General features: G+C 46.1%; 2 protein-coding genes across 3 annotated transcripts; one reads left to right on the top strand and one right to left on the bottom strand.

The window, feature by feature from the left end:
* bspry (B-box and SPRY domain containing) lies at positions 1-5,387 on the top strand. The gene is made up of 6 exons (XM_030355558.1): positions 1-545; positions 877-975; positions 2,635-2,865; positions 3,061-3,086; positions 3,228-3,352; positions 4,068-5,387. Exons 1-6 carry the CDS (start codon positions 162-164, stop codon positions 4,601-4,603), a joined length of 1,401 nt encoding a protein of 466 aa, XP_030211418.1. The 5' UTR covers positions 1-161; the 3' UTR covers positions 4,604-5,387.
* An 843-nt stretch (positions 5,388-6,230) lies between these two features.
* Positions 6,231-11,690, bottom strand: coq4 (coenzyme Q4 homolog (S. cerevisiae)). 2 transcript variants are annotated; one of them, XM_030355560.1, is made up of 7 exons: positions 11,230-11,690; positions 10,728-10,880; positions 8,708-8,804; positions 8,508-8,610; positions 8,195-8,324; positions 7,900-7,993; positions 6,231-7,069 (listed from the first exon to the last, which is right to left on the bottom strand). In XM_030355560.1, exons 1-7 carry the CDS (start codon positions 11,294-11,296, stop codon positions 6,898-6,900), a joined length of 816 nt encoding a protein of 271 aa, XP_030211420.1. In that variant the 5' UTR covers positions 11,297-11,690; the 3' UTR covers positions 6,231-6,897. The 2 variants fall into 2 exon arrangements, with proteins under 2 accessions (XP_030211420.1, XP_030211419.1); XM_030355559.1 differs by having other exon boundaries at positions 11,497-11,680.
* Positions 11,691-11,717: the final 27 nt, after the last annotated feature.

Below are 11,717 nucleotides of genomic sequence, written 5' to 3'. Positions count from 1 at the left end.
AACGGGCTTTTCCAGATTGACCTCTGGAGTGGCGCTTACTTCCGTCTCCATGGCTAACGTTAGCATACCTGTTACACCTGTGTTATAGGAGCCCGGGCGCGGACCGGTTTCCCCACACACCTGCTCCCTAGTCTGAACCTAGACTACTTCACATTTGTGCCATGGGCACAAAACCAGAAACCAGCTCCATCGCTAGTGTATCCGCTGACCTGGACAGCAGAGAACACGGTTCGAAGATGGATCTAAGAAATATGGAGTTTGAACCACAACTTTTTTCCCCATCTTCTTTCAACAATAACCTACCACCGAAGGAATCACCGACGAAAGACGAGCCTCCTTCCGTCCGTGCCACATCGGCGTCCACCACCTCCGATACGGAGTCGGGGATATTCTCGGTCGAGTCTGAATTATGCGTGGAGCATGAATCAGAGCTGGACTGGTTTTGTATTTCGGAGCAGAAACTGATATGCTCCCACTGCGCCATCGTGGGTTCCTGCCACGGACACTCGGTCACACAGCTGACCACCAGAGTAACAGCCATCCGGGTAAGAGCGCTCAGTGAAATACCCAATAAGAGCCTACCATGCTTACTGTTATCAGATGTGACACACTCAGTGTCACATTTTAGAGCAAGGTTATGTATTAATGTGAAAACTAGAATTAAGAGAGGCACTGAACATTTCATTTTACTCTAGGTTGATTTCATGAAATTATACAGCCGGGCAAAACCATTTCAACTAAAGGGTGTGACTGTGCGCTGACGGGGATGTAGTTTCAGTTTTGCCCCTTTGTGACAGGATGACAGGAGCCTTCAGTGACGCGCAGTGAGTGAAGCAATGCATTACAGTACAGTATGTGCCCGTCCTCTCTTAACAGAACCAGCTGGTCGACGTGTGTGAGAAAATCCAGCTGCAGGCGCAGCGGATTGAGCGCTTTGTCAACCATACTTTAGCAGCCAAAGAACGAGCTCTGCAGGTAAGAAGTCCTGGTGCTCCTGATGACTCATTCATGATAATCAAGTCATGCTTGTTCCTGTGAAAAGAAAACATAGTAATACCTACAACGACTTAACAGAGATGCTGGTTTCTGGTCAGGGTGGGTCTATATTCGAAACCTCATCATTGTATAGTTATGATGACTACTGTCACTAGGTATTTATCCTCAGGGATTAATAAAATGCATTTTACCTCAGGACCTGAGGGATGACAAACTCACAGTATTTCTATTAATAACTTGACTAATACCCGCATTAGAAAACGTTCAGACTGCATACGACCAAAGTTGAAAGTATACAGAGATTTGTCACAATCCAGGCTGAAGCACAAGACAGGTGTACACCTAGACAAGGACATTGTTAATATGCATCCATGCACCCTATGGCAAGAATGAAGAGATTGTTATGATGCATCCATGCACCATGTAGCGAGAATCAACACATTGTTAGTACGCATCCATGCACCGTATAGCATGAATGGAGACATTGTAATTATCCGTCCACCCATGCACTATATGGAGGAGGGTCTCTCTGGTGGACAGGGAAGGTAAACACATGTGATCGGAAGAAGAGAAAGAGGGAAACACTGGCAGGTTATGCACTATAATAATAATTGGCAGTATAGTTGAGGCACAGAGTCAACCATGACATGACCCTGAAGAGTCGGTGAGACACAAACTGAAATAAGTTCAATTAAATAAAGAAAAAATCTCAACTGTTGGAACTCCTGTTCTAGGAAGTGATGGGTGCAATGGGAATGCAATGGGAGAATAAGCTATAAAGTGCCACTCAAGCTCCAAGAATGTTCCCATCATCCCCCTGAGACCTGACAGAGTAGATCTACACTACAGAGAGTGTGTCTCATTCATTTGTGACAAATTTGTGACAATTCATTTGTGTAGTATTCCATCCATCTATCCGTCGGCCTGCCTGTCTATCTGTCTCTCTGTCTTCCTGTCTGTCTGTCCGTCTTCGTCTCTGTCTGTCTGTCTGCCTGCCTGTCTGTGTCTGCCTGCCTGTCTCCCTGCCTGCCTGTTTGTCTGTCCATCTGCGTCTCTGCCTACCTTACTGTCCGTCTGTGTCTCTGTCTGCCTGTCTGTCTGTCTGTCTGTCTGTCTGTCTGTCTGTCTGTCTGTCTGTCTGTCTTTCTGCCTGTCTGTCTGTCTGTTTGTCTCTGTCAATCGCTATCTTCTATCTGTTGTCATTTGTCGTCTGTCGCCTGCCTCTGTTCATTTGACTATTGTTGTTTTTATATTTGCACAAAAGGTGAAGCTGATTACTTCCACCGCACATTATCACTAACCTACACAAGGCTCCCGCACATCGCCCTTTACAGCGCAATACAATGTTCCAATGTTGTGATAAAGCTGTTTGAAGACATTTTTCATTTTTCATTTTGATGTCACGTGAAAACAAAAGTCCCCTAACGCACTAGAACTAGATTTCGAAAATGTTTTCTTGAAATCGACACTGCATCCAAAACCAAATTCAACTTAATCACACTGTTGGAAAAGTCCCTAGCATTCACTAGCATCGTCTCCAACTGGCTCTCATCCCTCCCTCCCTCCTTCTCCTCCCTCCCTCCCTCCCTCCCTCCCTCCCTCTCCTCCTCCCCCCCCCCCCCCCCCCCCCCCCCCCAGACGGAGGCCAGCAGAGCCCGGGAGCACATCCTGGCCCAGGGGAGCCGGGTACGGGAGGCCCTGGAGGAGGAGGAGCAGCGGCTCCTGGAGGCGGTGCAGCGGGAGGAGGAGCGGGTGGAGGAGGGCCTCCTCACCCAGCGCTCCCACTGGAGCCGGGCGCTCAGCGGCCTGGGGCAGACGCGCTCGCGCCTGGTGCACGTCCTCACGCACACGGCCGACGCCCAGCTAGCGGTGGGGAACTCACTCTTGTTTTTCCTGTCTCTTTTTTGGATCATAAAACCCAACGCGAGTCACGCACAGGCCTCGGTTAATGTTTAACGCTTGTTTGTTACCGAGCAGTGTAGGAGTGGCACATATAGCTTTATGGTCACGAGAGACGACGTCGTTGACTACGTTAATGATCCCCTGTTTCCTTTTGCCTTCCAGACTGCCGGCCAGGAAATAACCGAAAGGTGATTAGATGAGATGCTTCTTTTAAATAACATATTACATTTTTAGTTTTTTGAAGCACTGGGGTTTCCTCAACACATGAGGAAATCCCATGACCCTGATTGATGTGTGATTGATGTCCTGTGCGTGTATGTGTCTAACAGAGTGGAGGAGGCTGAGGGAGTCGGGCACCCCTGTGACACAGACAAGCTGAACCTGAACACGGCCTGCAGCGACAGCAAGCTGCTGAGGGGCCTGTGGGCCGGGGCCGTACTGCTGGGCCCCGCTGGTAAGGGCCCCCTTTGAAACCTCCTTGAAAAACAATAATAAAGCTTTTCATCTCTCTATCTGTCTCTCGGTCTCTATCTCTTGCTTCTATACCGTAGCACCTAAAAGCAAGTTTCATGCTCTTTTTGGGGGTTTATCTTCATCGTTGCACTTACTGTAAGTCAGTTTGGACAACAGTGTCTGCTAAATCAATGTTATGTCATGTGTTGTACTCACACCAGATGGAATCATGGGAGTTGTAGTTCAGTCACCAGGAAAATGTAAAACCAGATGACGCTTAACATTTAAACCCCATGATTCCATCTGTATCAAAACATTACCGTTTGGGCGGGGCAGGATAATCATACTCATAGTGGCTTAAGGGGGTTTGGGTCCTGGCCAAATGGTTCTAGGCTCAATCCCTGTCTACCTGTGGGAATGCTTATTGCCAAACCGCTTTTCTGCTCCTTAATGTAATGTGAGTTTGCTGTAAGTAAATTAGAAAAGTTAGAAAAACCAACAAATGTAAAAGTAGAAAGAAAAACAAAGGGTGCATATTTATAGATCCTATCAGAGGAAAACTATCTTGACACCATCTTAATTAGACCTTCATTAACATTTCATCCATTCTGAAAACGGATTGCCTCTGATGGCCTCCATAAAGAGGGTTAGGGTTAGGGTGCATCGTGAGACAACCCTTCTCATCAAACCCCTCCTCTCCTCCCCGCCCTCCTCAGCGTACGGCCCGGCCGACCTGCAGTTCGACCCGCGCACCGTCAGCCCCCTGCTGACCCTCTCAGAGGACGGGCGCACCGTCACCTTCTCCAAGAGGCACCCCCGCGATTCCCCCGCCTACGACCCCGCCCGCTTCGACCACTGGCCCAACGTGCTGGGCACGGCCGCCATGTCCACGGGCACCCACAGCTGGGTGACGGAGGTGGGCCAGAGCGGCGCCTACAAGGTGGGCGTGTGCTACCAGAGCATGGAGCGCAAGGGCCCCGGGAACGGGCCGCGGCTGGGCTACAACGACTGCTCCTGGGTGCTGTCGCACTACGACAGCGACTACTCCTTCTGCCACGCCGGGAAGAACCAGGCGCTGCGGGTGGTGCGGCGGCCGCAGAGGGTGGGGGTGCTGCTGGACTGGCCCAGCCACACGCTGCTGTTCTACGAGCCCGACTCGGGCACCGTGCTGCACTCGCTCACGCACCCGTTCAGCGCGCCGCTGCTGGTTGCGTGCGCCGTGGCGGACCGAAGCGCTACCTTGCTGGAGTGACGTCCAACTGCGGCCACTTGGGTTTTTTTATTATTTTTTTAAATAATATCTTGGGCTAGTCTTAGGATTTTTATGAATGGACTGATTGGTGCCGCTGCTCCGAAATTAATGTTGCATCATTGTCAGTGGCTGTCAATGAGCGGACAGGTTTAGTTTTGTATTTTATTTTGTATTTAGATCTATTTTATTGATTATCTGTATTAGTCTGTAGATCAAATTATGAAGTCTTGGCATAAAATGAAACGTGGACTTACTGACAATGTGCTTACCTACTGTTTATTGATGTTCAATATTAATGCTGGTTCGTTGATCTGTTCACATTGTAAAAGATTTTTAAGAAAGGGAAGTAACTACAGCTCCATAGGCTTTGCCATTATATCATTTAAACTGTCATGCATTTCACAGTAAATCATTTTGTATGTTTACTGCAATGATATGGGCGTGGCTAGTTCTGGCGGTACACTCTAGTCATGCGCCACCTGACAGAAACACGGTTCAATCAAACGCACGTACACTGATTGGTCAATTAAAGACCTTCAGTCTCACGCACGCACCCTCTGCCAAGTGTGCTGAGCTGGATTTCCCCAAACCCGGCCTCCCCCTGCTTTGGTTATGCCCTGTATTGTATGTAACCTACATAAACGGTTGAGTTATGATATACCCCATGGGGTATTGTATCGTGAGTTTGCCCCAATTTTTACCCTAAAGGGTGGGACCATACCGCCAAACTGAAGTGTATTAATATTTCATGGAATAAATTATTAAATCTGACATTGATTTCTAACAGAAATAAGCGCGTATGTGCAACTATATATTCTATATATAAATATATAACTATATATATTCTGATTATCATGATGTAATTGTGCTACTTGAATCCCACCACCCATATTTTATGAAGACATTTGCATTAGAAACATAACCATCATGTTCCTAAATTTGGGTTGATTTAACCTTGGGGCAAAGACTTTAAATGAAATGTGCCGGTTTGGTTTGGGGTTTGGAATAAAATCTGACCAACCATTAAATTATATAGTCTTTATTTCTTACACCTTGGTCCAGAAAGCCTCACAATAAAACCTTTGTAGTGTTAGATGTTAGGGCGTTTTGAGACATTACGGCTGTATTATGAGCAGCCGATTAAACTGTTTTTACCTACAAGTATCAGTGTCCTACCAGTCTGGCTGAGCGGAAATGGACAGCGTCTATAGCGCTAGCGTCGAATTCCACCTTTACTCGTCTCCTCCCCTTCCTGTTGCTGGCTTTCCCGTATTTTGCTCCCCTTCGACACCGCTGCTGCTTCCCGGGGTTTGCCCCGCCCTAGACGATTGTGATGGGTTTAAAGAAATAAAAACAGGCCACCCCAGTTTCCCTCCGGATAGACGGCTTTAAATAGAGTGGTTCCAAACCATTCTACTTGCTGTAGTTTGGTCTGGCTTTGCGAGACAAGTGTCCTACAAATGGAAAGCACCCCTCTTGCAGTGGCTGTAGAATTCCGAAAGGTGGCAGCATTGTCAAATTAGGATTTAAACCACTTTAACAATTGACTGAACACATTAGCAATACAATACGTTGTACATTTTTTCAGTTTGGTTGAGCAATCGATCGATTTGAACCAAGAGGCAAATTGGGGTGTCAAAGTTTCGATGTTTTATATTCAAACAAGCCGTTTAAATTCCAGGACGACATGAAAATGAACAATATTGTCTGTTATGACATTTAGCCATTAAGTTAACCCTGCAAATTCATGACTTGTCAATCATTAACGTAAATTTAATGAATAATCACTTCAAATATTTGCAGATTAATAATTCACATTTATGAGAGACTTTGTTGTAGCGATGCACCCAGCTTCCAAGGGTGAAAAAATAAGAAAAATTAACAAAAGTAAATAATCAAAAGCTTAACATTTGAATGCATAACTTCAATGCACAGCTTTAAATAGTTCTGGCCATGAGTAGAGCTCTATAAATAACAAGCTGAAACAGAACATGTTCATGCATGTGACCAATAAAACCCTTGAATCTTAAAAACACATTTTTTTCAAATTTCACTATGCTCTGTTAAATTCTCCGAATTGTCCTTCACCTTTCATAAAGGACGACTGACCGACAAAAATACCCTTCTGTAACGGAGCACACAGCTCGAGTTTCGTCCGAAGTTTCAACTGAAGAGCCCTTCACGTCCATTGTTAGACCCACCAATCATACTTCGAGCAGAGAGGTTTCTGGTCCGTCGACGCCTATCTGGAGGGGTCATGTGCCCCCAGGCCTAAGTGGGAAGGGGGGGGGGGCTCAGGGGGAGGCTCTGCCCAGGAGGGGCGGCGGCTGGATGCCCAGCTCCCCCCTCAGGTCCTCCAGGCTCTGCTCCCAGCGCCGCTCGTAGAAGATGCTGAGCACACAGCGGGCCCCCCGGCCGTTCTGCAGGGCCCAAGGGCCCAGGGAGCTGAACAGGGCCCCCAGGCGACTGAGGGGAAAGAGGAGCACGGGCAGAGGGAGCCATCAACACCCTATACAGCCTGGTTCTCCACTGCGCAATAGGTGGCAAATAACATGGCACGGTGTAGGACTGCCCCGATTCAAGTTTATCTGCCGTTTTGTTTGTGACACTTAGTTTGTTTATTGAATCTGATATGAAGCATCCTTGCATGAAGAAACAGAGTAGAGTATTCTTCTGTGTATTTTGAACAATGATGGATCGCCTTTATGACAGAGCAGTTTGATTGTAGTTTAGTTCCAGGGGAGAATATTTATGTATGTATGTATGTATGTATGTATGTATGTATGTATGTATGTATGTATGTATGTATGTATGTATGTATGTATGCATACATACATACATACATACATACATACACACACGCACAAGATGACAAGATGCACATGAGATGATCCTGATATGTTGTCACGACATATCAAGTTGATGTCATTTTTGTGGTCATCTCATAGCCATGAGTTAGCTCATAGTTATGTGATAACAACACCTTATTTCATGCAGACATGCTGCATTCCATTCATATTCCTTTCAACAACAACAACACAGAGTATGCTGTTGGCACGAATCGAACCTGGGTCGCTGCGATCAGGACTAGGCCTTAATGGTACGTGCCCGGAGCGCGTACCATTAAGGCCTAGTCCTGACCGCTGCGACCCAGGTTCGATTCTTACCTGTGGTCCTTTGCTGCGTGTCCTCCCCTCTACCTCCCATACCTTCCCGGCTCTCTCACTCTATCATAAAGCATAGAAATGCAAAAAAAAACGTAAAAACGTAAAAAAATACAATAAAAAATATTGTACCTTGAGCTGAGACGCAGTGGACCTAGTGTGGCTCCAAGGACACACATGGGCAGCCCGGTCTGAGCCGCCTCAAACCACTTCACTGCCACCTCACCTTGGACCACACAAGAGGAAAAACACCATCAAAAGCTACAAACTAAGGTCAGACCAGACTGAGAATGTCAACAACAGATACAGTCAAGTCATGTCCAATGTTTATGTAGATCTCTTCATCAAGGCAGCAAGGGTTCGGCTACACAAACAACCCCTCCAGATGCTTCGGATTCTAACGCAGTGTGTCTACAGCCAGACTCACCCAGCATGTTGGTGGGCATGCCCAGTATCGTGTGCAACAGGTCGTGCACCTCTCTGTATCTCTGCATCACATACGCCAGCTCCTCATCGTCAACAAACTTCACATCTGCCCGCGAGTCTGGCGTCACTTTCTGTAAGATAAGCAAAACAATAGGTAAATAAAAAGAATGAATGCAGTCATTTATCAGAAGGACAGGTGAATACTAAAAATGGAATGATATAAATTGTGGTGGGGTGATTTTAGCATTTCATCCTCACGGTTACTCGTCAAATATTTTATAAATATGACGTATCGCTTTAAAACCGTCACTCACATTGTCGTCAAGAAATCGGAGGTACTCTCTTCCAAACGAGCCGTCAGGCAGGGAAGCCATCTTGTTCAGGTCCAGTGTAGACAGACGGATTCTTGGCCTTTCTCTATCTCCAATAAATAACACGAGAGGGAGACTCAAATAAGGACATGCAGGTCAATAATAGCAATACTGATTTAAATGGACGAGGTGAAATGCCTTACGTAAGGATTATGTCCCCTTCTGGATCGTCTCTCATTCGGTTTCTGAGTTGAATCAGAGCCGGGTACCCTGTGGTCTCTCCAAGGACGGCCACCATGTCTGCACGATCAAGACGTTTATTATTTAAATTAATTATAAATCAGTGCCAAAGACAATGATTTAGAATTCCTAATAATTAATAGGAAGTTAAGAGCATTGAAGATTTGATAGAACCTAGGGGTGTGCCAAAATATCGATACTGCGACATATCGCGATATTTCGTCTTGCGGGACGTTATCGATATGCTGACGCCAAATATCGATATTCAGAGGTCCCATGACATGAAAATCTCACTTTATGAGGTTTTCTAACATAAAAATGAGTTCCCCTAGCCTGCCTATGGTCCCCCAATTGCTAAAACTTGCGTTTGGTGTAAAACGAGCACTAGCTGTTCTGCTCGCCTTTGAAAAAACGGAGGCTCAAGTGCGCTGATTTGGAATGTCTGTATTCTTGACGTCATCAGGAATCTCAGCTCCTCCCCTTACTCTGCCTGGCCCGCCCAGAGACGTTGGCCCGCCAATGAGACTCGACCGTGCGAGCGCCACATGTGTGTGTGTTTGTGTGAATACACACACTGTAACGCAAGTGTTTCTTGTCGGTTCTTTGACGTGTCTTGTATTTCCACAACGAGACTGTTGTGGGGGGGTTATGTTATCTCAGCCATGGTTGAGAAGGAATTGGGAGAAAGGAACTTTGGCTTTGACTGGCTGAAGTACATGAACTGCGTCATGCCGCCGGTTGCCGCGAGGCACCATCGCCCGGCAGCGGGCAGCCGGCAGCGCGCGGTTCAGTCGACTTCAGGTTGATGTGAAAGTGGAAGAACCAGAGACGTCGCAGAACCCGACAAAGTCGTTTGTGATTCATTATATCGTCTCGAGGCGCACACCGCTTTTGGCCGTGATAATATGTATTAAATGATATAGATTTCTATGTATTATATGATATTATTTAGATATAGAGCTCCAGGACTGTATCGCAAGTGTTGTACACTTCCTTGTTATTTGGATAACCGTTCTGTCGGACTCTCGTCTCTGGTATTTCTACAACGAGACTCGTATTGGGGGATATCTCAGCCAAGGTTGAGAATGAATTGGGGGGAAGGAACTTTGGCTATGACTCCCTCAAGAACATGAACTACGACATGGAGGAGAAAGGGATTGTTGGCGGCGAATGTCTCCAGCTTGAGACCCGCTGAGGGACCACCGCCGGAGGCGGAGGTGCCTATAAAGCGCTGCTCGGGAACAATCCCTTTCTCCTCCTTGTCGTGGTTCGGTCTACTTCACATTGATGAGGACGTTGAAGAACCAGGAACGTCGGAGAACCCAACGCGGTCGTTTGAGATTCATAATATCGGATCACACATCTTTTGGCGGATATAATATATATTATATAGATATCTATGTAGGCTATATGATAATATTTTGATATAGAGCTCCAGGACTCCCGTGTGTTCTAGAATATTTACAGAACACGGCTAAAGGCTGTGTGCGCCTCGCCATTGCGATACATCCACTGTAAACAGAGCGAATGAAACTAAGCAATGAAATGTTTTCTGCATTTATTTTGTTTTCTAATTTTCTGTTACTTTGCATAAAATGTTTTTGTAATAAATTCTGAATTTCTTCAGTGACACAGATATCGTGATGTATCGTGGGTGAAATTTCTTGCAATATATCGATAATCGCAGAATCGCTGTATCGTGATATTATCGTTATCGTGGGTAAAATATCGTGATAGTATCGTATCGTGGGGTACCTAGTGATACCCAGCCCTAATAGAACCCACATAAAATGTTTAAATTGTCACTAATTGCCATTTCAATGACCACATTAAAATACATTTTGAATTGGATCCATCCTCATTTTATTAGCCAAATGTTCACATTTGCAAAAAAAGGTTGACCTGTCTTTTAATGTATGCAGTGACGAGTCCAGAGGATCGTGAAGCAATACTTGTCAACTAATTGGAGGATAGGTATCTTACCATGCCTGTAAGGATTCTGCAGTGCGGCGACCCCTGAGCCGACAGCCAACAGGGCTTTCTGGAGAACGGTGGTGGGAATATGTCCGGGGTACAGACTGCCATAGTAGCCGTCTGCAGATTCACTGCTAGTGTGCTGTTGACGGACACACAAGGCTAAACGAGAAATGGATGGGTAGAGCCTGGCATTAGTCTCGGTGTATCACAACCACCTGCCTGGTCCGCGTAGCAAAAGGTAAGACAGTAGGGATAGGGTCAAGTGAACTAATTGCAACCATGCTATTGTTCTAGCCCATGACGGTACAGTTAAAGTTGTAAAGTATGTGATCGCTATCGATGTCCCCTTAATGGCATGTGAATTGACACTCAACACTGTCAAACTATGCTTCACTATTTAGTACAGTGATATATCTCATAAACAGACGGCATGATTAGGCGATGATACACAACGTTCCTATATTTAGCTAAAGCATTTAATAACTACTGAATAATAACCACATAATACCTTTCAAGGACAGCACGGTGTACGGGCTGACCCTTATGAAACGTCCCACAGTGTTTACCCGGAACATTCTCCCCTTTTGTGTTTGTGTGTGTGCTCTGCGCAGGCGCAAATAAACCGGGCAGTCGTTTCCCTGGACCTATAAAGAGCGACGCCAGCCTTTTTGAGGGTGACATAGAGCAGCGTCTGGCGATATGCTCCGCTCTCTCAAGCCGCTCTCTGGTCTCGAACACAATATAAGTGTTTGCATTCCCCCCAAAAGAAACCTACGAGCATTGTTTGAGGTCGTGCTTCTTTCTTGCGTGGAGGAAAATATGTTATATCCATGTGGCGAACGCCTACTCTCCCGAGTCCTAGCCATTCTGAAAGAACCCCGGTTACAAATAACCTCGGTTACAAGACCGAGGATCCCCATGATTAAACGACTTACAATAATACCACCACGTCATAGGTTACACGTTAAAGCAAAACTAAAACAAAGAGCAAGCGTT

This window comes from Gadus morhua, chromosome 4 (genome assembly GCF_902167405.1).
Source record: "Gadus morhua chromosome 4, gadMor3.0, whole genome shotgun sequence".
Taxonomy (NCBI): Eukaryota; Metazoa; Chordata; class Actinopteri; order Gadiformes; family Gadidae; genus Gadus; species Gadus morhua.
Note: the sequence above shows the minus strand (reverse complement) of the source record. Positions and strands in the feature narration are given on the sequence as shown.

What these genes read in the sequence shown, in the direction of transcription:
- bspry (XM_030355558.1), top strand. Translation starts at nt 162, where the DNA reads ATGGGCACAAAACCAGAAACCAGCTCCATCGCTAGTGTATCCGCTGAC. An exon ending in CCAGAGTAACAGCCATCCGG is followed by an intron (nt 546 to 876) that starts GTAAGAGCGCTC and finishes CTCTCTTAACAG; the next exon opens with AACCAGCTGGTCGACGTGTG. An exon ending in CCAAAGAACGAGCTCTGCAG is followed by an intron (nt 976 to 2,634) that starts GTAAGAAGTCCT and finishes CCCCCCCCCCAG; the next exon opens with ACGGAGGCCAGCAGAGCCCG.
- coq4 (XM_030355559.1), bottom strand. Translation starts at nt 11,641, where the DNA reads ATGGGGATCCTCGGTCTTGTAACCGAGGTTATTTGTAACCGGGGTTCT. An exon ending in CACGACCTCAAACAATGCTC is followed by an intron (nt 10,881 to 11,496) that starts GTAGGTTTCTTT and finishes TTTCTCGTTTAG; the next exon opens with CCTTGTGTGTCCGTCAACAG. An exon ending in CCACTGCGTCTCAGCTCAAG is followed by an intron (nt 7,070 to 7,899) that starts GTACAATATTTT and finishes CTTTCCCCTCAG; the next exon opens with TCGCCTGGGGGCCCTGTTCA.